The 16238-nt window shown below is 44.7% G+C and overlaps 1 protein-coding gene across 1 annotated transcript in view; it reads left to right on the top strand.

Moving 5' to 3' along the window:
• The window catches only part of LAMA2 (laminin subunit alpha 2), a 1492466-nt gene that overhangs the window by 867746 nt on the left and 608482 nt on the right, over positions 1 to 16238 (top strand). Inside the window, 1 exon segment of the mRNA XM_029596813.1 lies at positions 9206 to 9292. Coding sequence (XP_029452673.1) covers positions 9206 to 9292 — 87 coding nt within the window.

The following is a 16238-nucleotide window of genomic DNA, read 5'->3' on the forward strand; positions in this document are numbered from 1 at the left end:
TCACTTTAACTTCAACCTCCTTATTTTACCACCGATCCTCCTGCCCGTTTTATTAGAAAATTCACCAAAAGAGTTTGTCTTTATAGTACGTTATTCTACAGTTACACAGGCTAGGCTTAATGACTAAACAGGGAACACACACACAATTAGATTACTACTGCTTATTTTACATCTGGCTGTCTGATCACAGATTAAATATTGGCATTCACTGTACTTCAGATATACTGTTTCCCTGTTTGCTATGCTGCGATTTCTTCAGGACAGTTTGATATTCTAATCTCTAATCTTGGTCCGGAAACTCCATTATATATGTAGGGAGAAGAGTTGTGAGTTCCAACCACACCTCCCTTTATATATTTTCCTACTTTTTATCAGCGACTCTCTTGTTCGTTTCTTAGAAAAATCACCCAACTGTTAAAGAAAAACAAATCTCTTTTATTTCTTGTTACACAGGGCTAAGTTTAGCAATTCATCAGTAAACATAGGCAATTAGGGACAAAGACCATAATAAAAGCAATAGTTACAAAAGCATATTTGACATCCAGTGCTTATCAGATTAAAATGAATTAATTTTAATTTTAGCCCCATATCTCTCTAGCCATGACTTGCAAATATAGAATGTTAATGAGCTCTTTCTGCCCCATAGACTAGGGAATAAAAGTTAAAGTTCTTACTACAGGGGACCTGCAGCTGAACCCTCTCTCTGGATCTTCAGCAGGCAGGTCTTTCCGTGACCTCGACCCAGCAGTCTGAGGTAGTAGGGTCTATTCTCCAGACCAGGACATCCCGAGCTGAGAAGGGCTTCACCTTTTCCACTTTCTAGCAGAAAGGTGCGCACAGCTCCTCTATTTAGGGACACCTGGGAGTGATTTGATCTTTTCTCTCTGCAGCGGGTTCGAGGAGCTCATCCAGGGTGCAGGCAACAGCACTCAGATGGACCACCTTCTTCTCTTTAATGGGTAACGATTGGATGATGATGGACAGTCCTGAGTGCTGGCAGCCAGCTCCTTTTCAAGGGCTAACCTATGCATAATTCAGCACCTCATGCATAGTCAGGTGACTGCATAATTAAGGCTTTTAAGTAGCAGATTTTCCCCCTCTTTTGCCAGACCTTTGCTGGCATAGGTCAGCAAGCGGTCAGTGTAACAAATGACAATTGTCCAGGTTTGACAAGGCTCTGATAAACTTGATCCCAGATAGAGACTTAGGACCATAACAAGATGCCCCCAGTGTTATTTTAGAACTGATTCATACAGTACCAGATGGTTCTAATATTGCTTTTGGCTTCTTTTATGTGCCATGTAGGCTAGAAGGGCCAATAAATCCATTGGACTTAGTCATATACACAGCACTGCATAATCCTTTTTTTTTCTGCATAGCTGTATATAGCCTATATAGGCCAATGTCCATTTTTTCTGATGGCAGAGGATCCATCTTAACTGCTTTTCCTTGTTAGCAAGAAATAGGATATTTCCTACACACATAGCTTGTTGCGTTGGAGGTGGACCCTTGGGCCGAGGTGGGGTTGACACAGCCCTTAGGTAGGGGCCTACAGGTCACCACTGTTGGCAGGCAGAGTGAGCTGATAGACAGAGAACATAAGAACATAAGAAATTGCCAAGCTGGGTCAGACCAAGGATCCATCAAGCCCAACATCCTGTTTCCAACAGAGGCCAAACCAGGCCACAAGAACCTGGCAATTACCCAAACCACCGATCCCAAGCTGGGGCTTCACCTATACCAGCCCTCGTTCCCGGTGGGTGGAGCCTTTGGGTGCCAGGGCTGGCAGGACTTAGTTGGCCCTCTATGTGTAGTCGAGGTAAGAGTTGGTTCAGCCCCGAGAAAGCAGGTCAGAGATGGTACAGTCTTACTCTGGACAGGGTAGTGTCCTGGAAACTCGAGCACCAATGGAACAGAGACAGACAGAGGGTGCTCAAGCAAGAGCAGGCCTGAGTAAATCACCTCCAGGGAGTAAGCTGGAGAAGCATTGAAGAGCAGGCTTGACTCAGGGCTGGCGGCAATCCAAAGGCAGTGGCAAGCGAGGCTGAGGTCTGATCACAGAGATAGTCAATAACGTAGTCAGGCGAAGCAGAGGTCTGGGTCTGGAGATAGGCAATAGTGTAGTCGGGCGAAGCGGAGGTCTGGGTCTGGAGATAGGCAATAGTGTAGTCGGGCAAAGTGGAGGTCTGGGTCTGGAGATAGGCAATAGTGTAGTTGGGCAAAGCGGAGGTCTGGGTCTGGAGATAGGCAATAGCGTAGTCGGGCGAAGCAGAGGTCTGGGTCTGGAGATAGGCAATAGCGTAGTCAGGCGAAGCAGAGGTCTGAGTCTGGAGATAGGCAATAGCGTAGTCAGGCAAAGCAGAGGTCTGGGCTATTAGCAATAGCGTAGTCAGGCAAAGCAGAGGTCTGGGTCTGGAGATAGGCAATAGCGTAGTCAGGCGAAGCAGAGGTCTGGGTCTGGAGATAGGCAATAGCGTAGTCAGGTGAAGCAAAGATCCGGACTTGGAGAGAGTCAATGGCGTGGTCAGGTGAAGCAGAGGTCCAGGCTTAGAGAGAGTCAATGACGAAGTCGGGCAAAGCAGAGTCAAAGTCCGTGTAATCAATCCGAGGTATGAAGCAGGGTAGGAGCAAGGAGACAGGAACCAGGATCAATGAGGAACAGGAACACAGAGATGAGACGATTCTAGGAGACGACGAGTACTCGACCAGCGAGGAGACCTGTTACAAAGGCAACGCTAGGGAGCGGAGCCTATGCTTAAATACTGTAGATAGATTGACATCATCATCCGGGGCCACATCTAGTTTACTGCCGCGGTCCCTACTTAAACATCAATGGGCGTAAGCGTGCAGCTAGGGAGGGGCACAGCACGGGTAGCAGCGTCTCTCCACGGGCCACGCAGAGAGGACCGACGAGAAGTAGTAGCAGGACCAGGAATGCCAGGGACTGCAGCAGGGCCGGAGGCATTGGGGGAGGTCCGTAGATGGAGCTGACGGCCCACTGCAGCCAACGAGGAGGAACCAGGAGCTGGAGTCACTGTAGAAGGGTGAGGGGGGCTGTGCCGTGGGTCTGCCGCAGACGGCACGTGTAACAGTACCCCCTTGGAAGTCAGTGTTTGCTCGGATGAGCATGATGAAAGTTCAGGAGGAGGGTTTTGTCCAGGATGTTCTGAGCTGGTTCCCATGAATTATTTTTGGGTCCATAACCCTCCCAAGAAAGGAGGTATTCCCACCAGTGGGCCCCTTCAGTGGACATTGAGGACTTCATTTACCTTGTAGATCATATCAGTCTCAGCCACCAATGAAGGTGGTTCAGGAGTTTTCGGGAAGGCCAGGACAGGACCACAGGTTTTAGAAGAGATATGTGAAACGTATTATGTATTCCCAGCATAGGAGGCAGCCGAAGATGGTATGTAACTGGTCCAATGCGTTGGGTGACCATAAAAGGTCCAATGTACCTTGGAGCGAACCTTTGAGAAGGTATTCAGAGTCGGATATACCGAGTACTTAACCAGACTTTCTGGCCAGAAAGGAATTCAGGAGCTGAGCAACGGTGACTGTCAGCAATTCTCTTGGCCCAGGAAGCGGCTTGACATAAGCAAAGATTTGTCTGTTCCCATAAAACCTTGAGAGCATCCACAGTAGCCTGCGCCGTAGAGGATGGTACTGACAAAGGTATGGGCAGTGGTAGTCGTAGTTGGTTTCCATAGTCGATGGAGAACAGTGACGTGCCTTTAGCTGTGGCAAGGTAGGCATTGCGAGAAAACTCCGCCCAAGGGAGAAGTTCAGACCAATTGTCTTGGCAATCATTGATGTAAGCATACAGGAAGGCCTTTAAAGAGCAATACATTCGCTCGGCTTGTCTGTTGGCTTGGGGGTGGTAAGCAGTTGTCAGACTGATGTTGATACTGAATTTTCGGCAAAGAGCGCGCCAATATCTGGCAGCAAATTGAGGACCTCTATCAGAGACAATGTCCTGGGTAGGCCATGTAATCTGAAGATGTGACAGAAGAATAGGCGTGCCAGTTCTGGAGCAGATGGTAGGCCCGGTAGAGGGATGAAATGGGCCATTTTTGAAAATCGGTCTATGGTTACCCATATTACGGCATGACCCTTAGATAGAGGCAAATTCATGATGAAATCCATAGACAGGTGGGTCCACGGTTCCTCAGGAGCTGGAAGTGGTTGCAGTAGACCTCAGGGTCAACTGTCTGGGGGCTTTTGCTGCGCACAAGTGTTACAGGATTTGACGTATGCTTTAGCGTTAGGGAACATAGTAGTCCACCAGAAGAACCGCAGGAGCCGCGCCAAGGTTTGTGCTTGCCCTGGGTGACCAGCAAACTTAGAATCATGCGCACAGCGGAGTACTATTTCTCAGCGTCATCGGGGCATGACAGTCTTGCCAGCAGGGACTGGGTGAGTAGCAGATAGACAGATACAAGCTGGGTCTCTTATAGACCGGGTTCTTCTGGGGTGTCTTCAGGCTCGAAGGAGCATGATAGGACATCTGCCCAGAGGTTTTTTTTCAGCCGTACAGTAACGAAGCTCAAAATTGAACCTGGAAAAGAACAGGGCCCATTAGGCTTGACGGGTGTTGAGATGCTGAGCATGGCTCAAATGTTCCAGGTTCTTATGGTCAGTGAACACGATGAACTTGTGTTGCGCGCCCTCTAACCATGGGCGCTATTCTTCAAGGGCTAATTCTTCAAGGGCTAATTTTATGGCAAGTAACTCTAAATCTACTATAGTTCTGTTCTGCGGATGAGAGCTTGCAGGAATAGAACGAACATGGGACTGTAGAACCGGAAGCAGTGCGTTGGCTCAGGACCACCCCAGCTCCAATCGCGGAGGCATCCTCTTCCACTTGAAAAGAACAGTTTGGGTCTCGGTGATGTAGACAAGACCCCGTCTGGAAGGCCTCCTTGAGGCGATGGAAGTCTGCAATAGCTTCCGGAGTCTAATATCGAGTGTCTTTTCCCTTAAGAGTCAATGCTGTCAAAGGAGCAGTCAAAGTGGAATAGTGTGGGATAAAATGGCAATAGTAATTTAGAAATCCCAGGAAGCGCTGGAGGGCTTTAAGACCCATGGGTTGCAACCAATCTCGGATTCCTTTCAACTTGGCAGGGTCCATAGAAAATCCTCGTTGGGAGATAATGTATCCGAGGAAAGGCAGACTGGATTTCTCAAATAAGCACTTATCCAACTTTGCAAATAAGTGATTCTCACGAAGGCGTTGGAGGACGGTACGGACATCAGTGTGGTGTATGGCCAAATCCTTAGAAAAGACAAGGATTTCGTCCAAGTATGCCACAACCTTGGTATACAGCAAATCTCTGAAAATGTCATTCATCATTCGTTGGAAAACTGTGGGCGAGTTATAGAGGCCGAAAGGCATCACCAGGTATTCGTAATGCCCATCCTGGGTGTTAAAGGCGGTCTTCCAAATGTCGTTGGAATGGATCCATACCAAGTTATACGCACCGCGTAAATCCAACTTTGTGTAAGCGATCGAATAATTCTGAGATCAGTGGCAGAGGGTACTTGTCTTTACGGGTGATGGAGTTTAGGCTGTGAAAGTCAATATATGGCCTGAGCGATCCATCCTTCTTGGTCACAAAAAAGAATCCTGCCCCGGCAGGAGAGGTAGAGGTGCGGATGAATACCTTTGCAAGATTTTCTTGGATGTATTCCATCATGGCCTTTGTCTCTGGGAGAGACAGAGGATAGGTGCGTCCTCGGGGAGGCATGGCCCCAGGAAGGTCAATGGGACAATCGAACCTCCAAAGAGGCAGAAGAGGTCTGCCTTTTGCTTGGAAAATACATCTTCGAAATCCACATAAAGAGCGGATATTCCTGAAGAAGTGGCAGCCAGAGAAACCACAGGCGGCAGTACCACTTTCTGTAGATAGGTGGCAGGCAGGGCCCCACTCCACCAGTTGCAACAAACCCCAATTAAATTGGGGGGAGTGCTTTTGGAGCCAGGGGAGTCCTAGGACTACTGGATGGATGGATTTCTCCAATACTAACAGTTCAAGTTCTTCTGTGTGCAAGGCGCCAGTGAGCAATTGAACTGGCTCCGTAGTAAGGAATATTCGACCGGGTAACGGTTCTCCATAAATAGATGCTATGCACAAGGAGGTCTCTAGAGGATGGGTCTTTATACCCAGGAGCTGAACTAGATCCTTGAGAATGAAATTACCTCCTGCTCCGGAACACACCAGAGCAAGAACTGTGAAGGACTGGGAGTCCCAGATCAGGGTGACCAGTACTCACAGTTGAGGGGCCGGAGAAGTTGCGCCCAATTTCAGGACCCCCTACTGAACTTAGGCTGGGAAGTTTCCCGGTTGGACCGGGCAAGTCTGTAGATGGTGGCCAGGTGCTCCGCAATACAGACACAGACCGGTTTGTCTCCGCCAGAGGTGCTCTTCTGGTGTCAGCCACCCACGGCCCAACTGCATGGGCTCTTCCGTCTTGGCCACAATGGAAACCGTACTCGGAGCAGGGCTGGTGGTCGGTGGTGAGAGGGCTTCTTGGGCATCCAACTCTCCCGGTGACACTCTTGGAGACGATGATCGATTCGGCCTGTAAAGTCTATAAGGTCCACGAGAGAGGAAGGGAGCTCCCTTGCAGACAGCTCATCCTTCAGCTGCGAGGAAAGTCCATCCAGGTAGATAGCTCGTAGGCAGTCTTCCTGCCAAGCGAGCTCGGAAGCCAAACTCTGAAACTCAATGGTATAGTCGAAGAGACGTCGTTGACCTTGTCTAAGATGTAAGAAGTTGGTGCTTGCCATGGCATGCCAGCCAGAATCATCAAATGTCCGTCAAAACACAGCCACAAACTGAGATAACTCCCTTAGGAGTGAGTCTGACCATTCCCATAAGGGTGAAGCCCAGGCCAGCGCCTTCCCTTCAAGACGAGATAGGATGAAGGTGACTTTGGTCAGTTCATCCTGTAAGACGGAGAGCTGCAGAGCAAATTGTATATAGGATTGGTTGATAAACCCTCTGCAGAGTTTGGAGTCACCGTTGAAACGTTGGGGTGCTGTTGGGCCAGCAGTGCTTGAGGCATCGATGATGGCTGTGGATGAGGAGGAGCCAGTATAGAAACCGGATTGCTGGTGAGGGCATCAAGCCGGGCATGGAGAAGATCAATGGAGGAGGCCAGTGCCTCAAGAAACTGCTGCTGTTCTTGTACCTTAGATGCCAGGCCTGGAATAGCCTTGAGGGCACAGGGCTCCACTGACTCCATGGCCTTTGCACCCTGTTGCATCGGAGGTGGACCCTTGGGCCGAGGTGGGGTTGATGCAACCCATAGGTAGGGACCTACGAGTTGCCACCGTCATTAGGCAGAGTAGGCTGATAGACAGAGGCCGCTGGAGCTTCATCTTTACCGGACCCCCGCTGGACTTTTGGCAAGTCTTGTGGGGGTCAGGAGGCCCCCCCCCCCAAGCTGGCCAAAAGTTCCTGGAGGTCCAGCGGGGGTCAGGGAGCGATTTCCCGCCGCGAATCGTTTTCGTACGGAAAATGGCGCCGGCAGGAGATCGACTGCAGGAGGTCGTTCAGCGAGGCGCCGGAACCCTCGCTGAACGACCTCCTGCAGTCGATCTCCTGCCGGCGCCATTTTCCGTACGAAAACGATTCGCGGCGGGAAATCGCTCCCTGACCCCCGCTGGACCTCCAGGAACTTTTGGCCAGCTTGGGGGGGGCCTCCTGACCCCCACAAGACTTGCCAAAAGTCCAGCGGGGGTCCGGAAGGACCTCCTGCCGTCCAATCGTGTTCGTCTATGGCCGCCGCCATTTTTCGGCGCCATTTTGGAAAATGGCGCCGGCTGAAGACAACAAGATTCAGTAGCAGGAGCCCGTTCCGGACTGCTGCCGTTCCGGACCGCCACTGGACCCGCAGGTTATTTAAGTCATTTGGGGGGGGGGGGGGGTTCGGGAGGGTAGGGGATTTAATTTAAAGGGTCGGGGGTGGGTTTTAGGGGGTTTTAGTGTGCCGGCTCACGATTCTAACGATTTATAACGATAAATCGTTAGAATCTCTATTGTATTGTGTTCCATAACGGTTTAAGACGATATTAAAATTATCGGACGATAATTTTAATCGTCCTAAAACGATTCACATCCCTAATGTTCATGATTATAATTAGAACATGGGTAACCTGGATGATACCAATATATTCATTATATGAAACTACCATTGTTCTCACTAAAAAAAAAATTTTTGATTTTTTTTTAGTGTTTTTTGATATAATGGTTGAAAATCTATTTAAAAAAAACTCCTTTATTATGTCAGCGATGTGGGTTCTTTAGAAATATTTTTGTCATTACCTGCATTAGTGGTATTTTTTGGTTGCAGGAGTCCAGAAGAAGACAAATTACTGCTCCCTTTTGTCCCTACCTTATTTGTGGTAGTGCAGCGCTAGATTACTCTGTCTATTCAGGATACCCATTCTATAAGGGGACGTGGCAGGCAAGAGACATGACTGATAGGCAGAAAGTGGAACAATGTAAGGCAAATATACCACAGAGATGTAGCATTTGAGAACTGTAGCATGTATAGGTGGCTAGACTTGCGCTGCTAATGCTCAACTCTGCAACCTCTCTTAGAATAAACCAAAGAAACTCCTGAGCAGCCAACTGGTTTGCTCTTGTTCCTTTTTTCTCAGCTGTAGTTGTTTTTTTTTTTAATTGAAAAGCATCACCGATAATTTTTTTTGTCACACGTTCTTTTAACCCCCCCAAGAGATCAGCCTTTCCGAGTGCTATGTTCAGTTGTAATCCAGTTTCAAAGAGTGAACTGACAGAGGAGGAAGTGGCTGGGTTTCTTGGAGGGAGGGGTTCTTTTTCTGTGTGTGTGTGTGTGTGTGTGTGTGTGTTGCTGTTAGTCCTGTAGACAAGCAGCTGCACATTCCTGGTGTTATACTGGTGCACCAGTTCAGCAGCAATGCTAAAGTAAGTCCCATAACAGCATACTGTCGGGATGCTGCCACTTGCCATGCTGTATCCGGTGTCAACAGAAATAGCAAGTGCCATTTCAACATAGATTGGTTGAAGGCAAACCAAAGCTCCATGTGTGAGCCTGGAAGGATATTCCTGGCCACCCACTTTCAAAGTGAATTGCTCTGGCGAGGGCAGGGAACAATACTCCTAATGAATTTTTGTTTGTGTTTTCTTTTGGTTCCTGTTCTTGCCCAACACCCACCTAGCTTCAACCCAACGTGCCACGTGGACCAAAGTCGCGGCTTGGTATGCGACAATTGCCCTCCTGGGCACAGAGGACAGCGCTGCGAGAGGTAAGGAATAATGACGCGGCCTTCTTAATTATTTCTCCTCCTAGGACTGATGCAGCAAGACCACTCGCACGAGAAGGGGTTCCTGCTCACCTGCCTCCAGAACCCAATTCACCACCTCCTCCTAGTCCCTCAAATCAAAATCTTCTTATGCACTTTAAAAAAAGAGAAACTTCCAGGCCTATTAGAGTTCATTCATTCTTTATATACGTCTTTCTTGCAGCGCTTTAAGAAGTTTACAACTAACTTAACGGAGTCTTTGGTTTTGTTTTTCATTTCATCTTTGAAAATGTTAATTCTGAACAATGTGTGCTGTAGAGAACTTGACATTTAAGGATAATCTTGGGGTTTTGGTTTGTTTGTTTGTTTTTTTGGTAAAGATATTTGAAGCAGCCCTTGTATTTTTCCTAATTAGTTTTCTGGATCCTGTTTTAAGATGTGAGTTACATATTTATGATATGCTCAATCAAATACTTCCTGAATTACTGCTTGTTACCTGTTTTCATTTACTACTTAACAGCCAAACAAACATGAAAATGCTATTATATGCTTGTCAAAGGGGCAGATCCCAAAAAAAAAAACAAAACATATTCATAAGAGAGGTACATTGCTGTTATAAATATCAGGTGCAATACTGAGGAAGCCCACTTAGCTGCAAAGCCAGTAACCATGAACCTTGTATCCAATTTTCAAAGGGAAACCAGGAAGGTATTTTCCTTTTGAAAACTGCCTACGGGGACAAAGCAGCTACGGGCTTTACACCTACTTTTCTTTTTTCTGCAAGTAGAAATTTGCTGTATTTGAAAATAAGATCCACACGCGCTGCTTCCTCATCCTATTCTCTCCCTACCCTCAATCTAGTGAAATTTACATATGCTGTGGAAGTCCCTCTGTATGTTTAGCCAGAGAGAGGGAAGGTAACTTTCAAACAGGATAATTTAACCTGGTAAATTTCTATTTCCTGGATTATATGGCTTTGAAAATTCCCTGCAGATTTTGGCTAGAAGTGCTGATAAGTGTGCTCAATGCTGCATGATTTGCTAGCAAAGAGTTGACATTTTCGAAATCTCCTATTGCTGGACTGACCAGCATTTTTGGTCTGTATTTTGCTGAAGCCCTTTATTCTTTTGGGCTACAAGTCCTCTGCAAAGTCATTAGATTCATTGCTTGTAAAATTCTTCAGGACCCTTCGGGAGGGAGGTGCTCTCATTTGAAACATTGTCTATTTGATTTCATGTTGTTTTTTTAAATATAAACACCCAAAAGCCCACAAAATTTCAGGTTTTTTTCCTTTTCAGTTTTAGTGTGCACTAGTTTGAAATCGTGAGCAATAAGTCAAATAGCACACATTAAATCAAACTAGTGTGCACTAACCTAACTAGTTAACACTAATTCAAATACTGCGCTAGCTGAATTACTGCATATTATTTCAAGTTAGTGCATGTCTTTTGAATTAGTATGTGCTAAAAAAAATAACATTTACATTTTAAAATGAAGATTAATCAAAACAAAAAAAAAAAAGGAAATTGAAATTGAATATTTTGCCATGCACACCGTTACTCTTTAGTATAACACTGGAAACACCTGGAGGGTGTGACAGGATGCATGCAGCACCCACATATTTCTATGGGGCATTGCACCAGTGCATATGGATTGTATAGACGAACCTATATTTTGTTTTGTTTTTAAGCATTGGTATTTTCAAAAGATATTCCACAGCACCAGTAGGTCCCCCCCCCCTGTGCATGTGGCATCCATATATACATATTTTGAATTTCTGTTACATGTTTAAAAAGTGTACTGCTTTTGACATGAACTGACATGCACTTACAGTAATTCTGTTGATAAGAGCTGGAGAGCATGCAGGCAGGCAGTGCACTGACAGGCAGTCACCTGCTTTTGCCCATCAGTGGTGCTGCTGAGTGCTATTTCTGTCAGGCTTTTCCTGTCTGTGTTGGAAGCCACCTTAGTCCTTTAAAGCAATGAGCTGTGAAACTAATGACTGCAAGAATAAATCACATCAGTAGTACTTTGGGTGGCAGTTTGTCAATTCAGGGTCATTGATGGCTCCCAGTGGCAACAAGTACTATATTTGAGCACCACATACTGATTTGTGATGACCACTGAATTCCAAGTAATCCTGTTAACCCCTTCAGTGCAGTAAAATTGAATCTGATTTATCATGGGATTCCATTTGCTTAGCATAGAAGTCACCCAGTGGCCTTAGCTGCGAAGTGGTTAATTAAAGCATGGAGAAACTTCCAAAAACTATGCCTTATTGTAAGAAATTGATGGTTAAATGTTAGTGATGTTTGATTAGCTATCTATGCTATTAAAAAAGATTATGAATGTCAAACAGTTATATTATATCCTCATCCTGTCATAAATCATTTTTTTCTTTACAATGGGAAAGTGAATTCTAATCCATGCTAGATAAATTGGTCATTAAATCAACTGCTTCAAAATAGCACTGGGCTGCCTTACAGAGTTATTCTCAACTCCATTCAACTCCGTCCCCTCCTCACAGTGGCATTAAGAAAAAAACCTTCTTTTATTAATTCTGTAGCTCATATTAGAGAAAATGTATTTTCTCACCTCCCATAAGATTTCTGTATATTCTGTTTCTTTATTTCCTTAATGATTAGTCTTTGTTGTTTGTTATTCTGTGCCACTGCGGTTTGGGACTATGTTTTCCTACCTTTTCTGCTCAGTGGATCAGCACAATCATTCGCTTTCATTTCCTATCCTTGCTGTTTAGGAACTAGAAATTCCCTTTTTATAATTCAGAAACAAAACCATAGTTACAACTTGAAAAAAAGTAGAAGTGTGCAGTTGGCCATGTGGCCAGTCCCCCATTTGTGCTGTAAACATCATCCAGGGCTGCTATGGATTTCCAGGGTTCAAGTCCAGTGGGCAGGAGTGGGAATGGGGGGAGGGGGTTATCTTCCTGGGTCCCTGGCACAGTCACTAGTTCTTTTGTACACAAACTCATACTCCAACTGAATGAGCACAAATTAACAATGTCCATCCATACAGAGAAAAAGGGTACTAGAAAAATAGTCAAACAGTTTACTTTAACTTGAAAATGAGTATCTGACCAGAATTGAAAACATTAAGAATAGCATCAAAACTATTAAAATGATAAAAAAAACCCATAGTCCATTCCAGATCTCCTTATAGGTTTCCTTTTTCCTGCACTATCACCTATGTTGAGGAACCCCTCCCCTTGAAGGGTAGGGTAAGCTCCATCATGGAAAAAAAGACGGAAAAATGTTCCCAAAATAAAAAATCTTAACAAAGTCCAACAAATCCCCAAAACTCCCAAACTGTTATCCAACACTCCAAAAATCTGCAGGTCTCTTGAGTTCTTAGGCCCAAGAGTCTCAAATTCTTCTCACCCTTGCTTCTCTATTCGTGTGGGCAAAAAGATCTTGGATTGCAGCCTTTCAGGATCCCAGGTGAATGCCCTTTCCTCCAGACCAAATCAATCTCTTTACTGCAAAAATCTTAACTGTTGATCATGACCACCAAGGATGAGGAAAAGATCCAATAGCTAAGCTCCTACTCCTTCTCCAGTCGCCTTCCCACTCTCTCCAACCCACTCACTTGAGATCTAGGGATGATCTATAGCTTCTTTCCTTCTCCTCAGCTCCTAAACCACTAAATAATCGAGTGTGCTTCAGGAGATTTTATTCCCCATTGAAGACTTCCCCTCAAAGTGTGGAGTTATGGGAAGGGGAGGAATCCTGAATATCCAAAACCTCCTCCCACTGCCCATTGTTGGAAAAAAACTTGGGAGCAAATGTTAGTGACTAGCAAGAAGATATTTAAAATTATTATTAAAATATGCTATTAATTTAGAGAAACAAGATGAAGCAAACTGTTTTGATTATTTAGGAAAATGGACAAGAGTCAGCTATATGCTTCACTCAGGTTTGATCAAATAGCACTGTGGGAACAAGCAGTGATTCCCTGATACAAACCTGGATTGACTCCAGAATTTCTTGAAACACTTTATCTTTATTTGCCACTAACACATACACATTAGTAGACTGCCTTTACCTTCAGAACAGTGTACTCCATTTACTTACAGTTAGTACCACTTTCCTCGGTACTCATACAGCTTCATTATAGCTTAGTGTTTGGACAGCAATATTATACAAGAGCTGCCTTCCTCCTGGAGACCTGGGCCTGCCCTAATTTACCCACCTGGGTCTCAGCTCTTATTCCTCCCCTGTTGGGCCCTGCCCACAGAGCTCTCTCTCTCACAAGGGGAATTAAAGGGGACCAGGCATCCTGCCTGGTCTTGCCCTGGTTTAAGGAGGAACATAGGGGCTCACAAGGTCTAAAAGCATGACAATAGTATATTTCATCCTATTTTCAAATCTTAGGGTTAGTTACAAATAATGTGGTCAACACTGGACAAGATAAGTGAGAAGATTATTTATTAAGTAAGGGTATGGGAATCTTTTTTTTACAAAAAGAATTGAACCATTTTTTGATTCAGTTTGTTCAGTAAACCTCTTTTAATAAAAGATACCCCCTGTTAACAAAATCTGCAGCATATCTACAGAAATCCAAAATGGATACTACCAAATCCAACACAGATTTTGATAGACCAGCAGATTAGATTGAACTTTCATCAGATCCATATCAGATCTCATCGATATCCATAGAGAAAAATGCAATGATTTTTCCCAGTGGATCTCAGGATCATCTGTGGATTTTAGGCTTATCTGCGGATTTTGTCAAACTCTAACCTGGATGATATCTGTCTGGTTTGAATTTGATTTTGGAAACTTCACATTTCCCTAATTATAAAATCTGTTCTCTAAAAGTATATTTAGTTTTGATGATTTATATTGAAAAGTTGTAATTGGATGAGATCTAGGTCTCTTCAACTTGAGTTCTAAATACCATTACTATAAATGTTAGATGAAAAACAGTTTAAAATGCATTTATTCAGTGTGTAATTCTGATTGATATTAAGAGTCATGGACCAGACCTAGCTGAGACTTAAACATTTATTTACTTTCTTTTAAAAAATGTACATTCCACATAATCCCATGTTCTAAGAGATTTCCAGGTTAAAACATGCATAAAAATACATTTAGTAAAGGATGAACAAATATGGAGCCAGTGAGATTCTCAATGATCTATATAGATTGATCACGGCAATGTAAAGGCCTGCTTAAATAGGTGCATTTTTAGCTGTTTTTTAAACGTCTTCCCACAGCCTTCCTTACATAAATTCAAGGGGAGCTGGTTCCATAGCGTTGCATCTGCAACAGAGAACATTTGTGGGCTCATTCTATTATGAAGTGATGTGGAAGGGTTCTTCTGCTTACACACAGCATCATTCCAGGCTTTTTCTTCTGTTTGTTATTTGGGTGTGAAGGAAGGTTTCATAAAAACTGGCTTCTCTTTTTGAGGATTGAAAGCCATACCACTTTGTCTAAAGTTCTTTATTTTTGGTGAACATAGATGATAGCATATTTTATCTTTATCCGTGGGGTGAGAGGGTCCCCAAGAAAAAAATTGTGACAGTAAACTTTTAATAAATATTAGAAAGTTTGCAACACAGAAATACAGTATACGCAAAGAAGGTTTCAAGGTCTTAGTGTATGGTATAATTGAAAAATAAGAAACAAAAATGATGACCTTGTATAACTGGCTTCACTTTTCTGTACTTTTTCTGAATAGAATTCACTGAACTACCTACACAAAGGTCCTTTGTCTGAAGGTCCACCAGTTCCCTTGCTTCTTTTAGGCTGTATGTAAGACAGTTTTAGGCATCACAGGGACTTCTCAGTTATCTTTCTGTATTGATAAGTTCAAACAGCAAATACAGGAAAAGAATGTAGCAGGTGCAGCTTTCTTCTTAGTTGCTTAGCTCCAAAATCACAGGTATAAGGAAGAGGAAGAGCTATGCACCCTAACCTTTGTCACTTCTTGTCTCTGCATCTGTTGGTCCTTTGTCTGTTACAAAATGACACTGGAGGACAGCGTAAACGGATGGGATCTCTGGAAGACGTTCACTGGAAGAGGGGCTATGGGAATAGCAGATGGTTGAAGCTCAGGCTGGACTGTCCTCACCCTCTCCCTCTCTGCCACTACTGAGGGCATGGATGAATATATTGACCACAATTCACATAGGCAAAATTGATGCCCTTAAATTGGCCCTCATTAATTAACACGGTGGCAACATTCCTTTTTGCTTCTATCATTGTATTTTATAGGAACAACCAGTGTTCAAGAATGTTGATGTCCTTCAAGTCCATCTTTTATGAACACTTTGATGCTATTAGGCTTCTCATTAGCAACCTGCTTAGTCAGGGTACCTTGGAAGAACTTACCACTCCTTCCTGGAGCCCTGAGACCACCATGTGTCACGTAAACTGAAAACAAATGGTGGTTATATGTCTGGAGGTAATTTTCCAGGGTTTAAGTTGATTGCTCCAATCCTGTTCTAGTCTGCTGTTCCTGTACATCTATGGGTCTAGTTGCTCAGTTTTATTAGATCAATCAAGGAGACATAGTAGCAATCAGGGCATTTAGAGGTAGAGCTTGAAACACGCGCGGGCATCCATGTGCACGTGGTTCCCAGCACGCGCACATGGACGTGCCGATGGACGTACCGACTCGTGTATTCAAGGGGGGATTTTCCTTGAAACGCGCGGCGACGCAATAAAGCCTTCCCCAGTTTCCTCCCAGTCTGCTCCAATAAACTCCCTACCTACCCTGCCGCCCTTTTCCCCTCTACCTCCTGACCCCCTAAAACCCTTCTATCTAGCTTTATTTTTGTTTTTATACTTACCTGCTCCCTCGAGCAGTAGTAAGTAGTGAAAGTGCCTAATGGCATTGTCCCAGCTGGCCCCCACCCCGTCCCCGCCCCTCCTCTGGCCTGCCCCTTTTTGCACAGCCCGCTCTTCTGCGCGTACCACGAGAT

The sequence above is a fragment of the Rhinatrema bivittatum genome, chromosome 3, assembly GCF_901001135.1.
Source record: "Rhinatrema bivittatum chromosome 3, aRhiBiv1.1, whole genome shotgun sequence".
Taxonomy (NCBI): Eukaryota; Metazoa; Chordata; class Amphibia; order Gymnophiona; family Rhinatrematidae; genus Rhinatrema; species Rhinatrema bivittatum.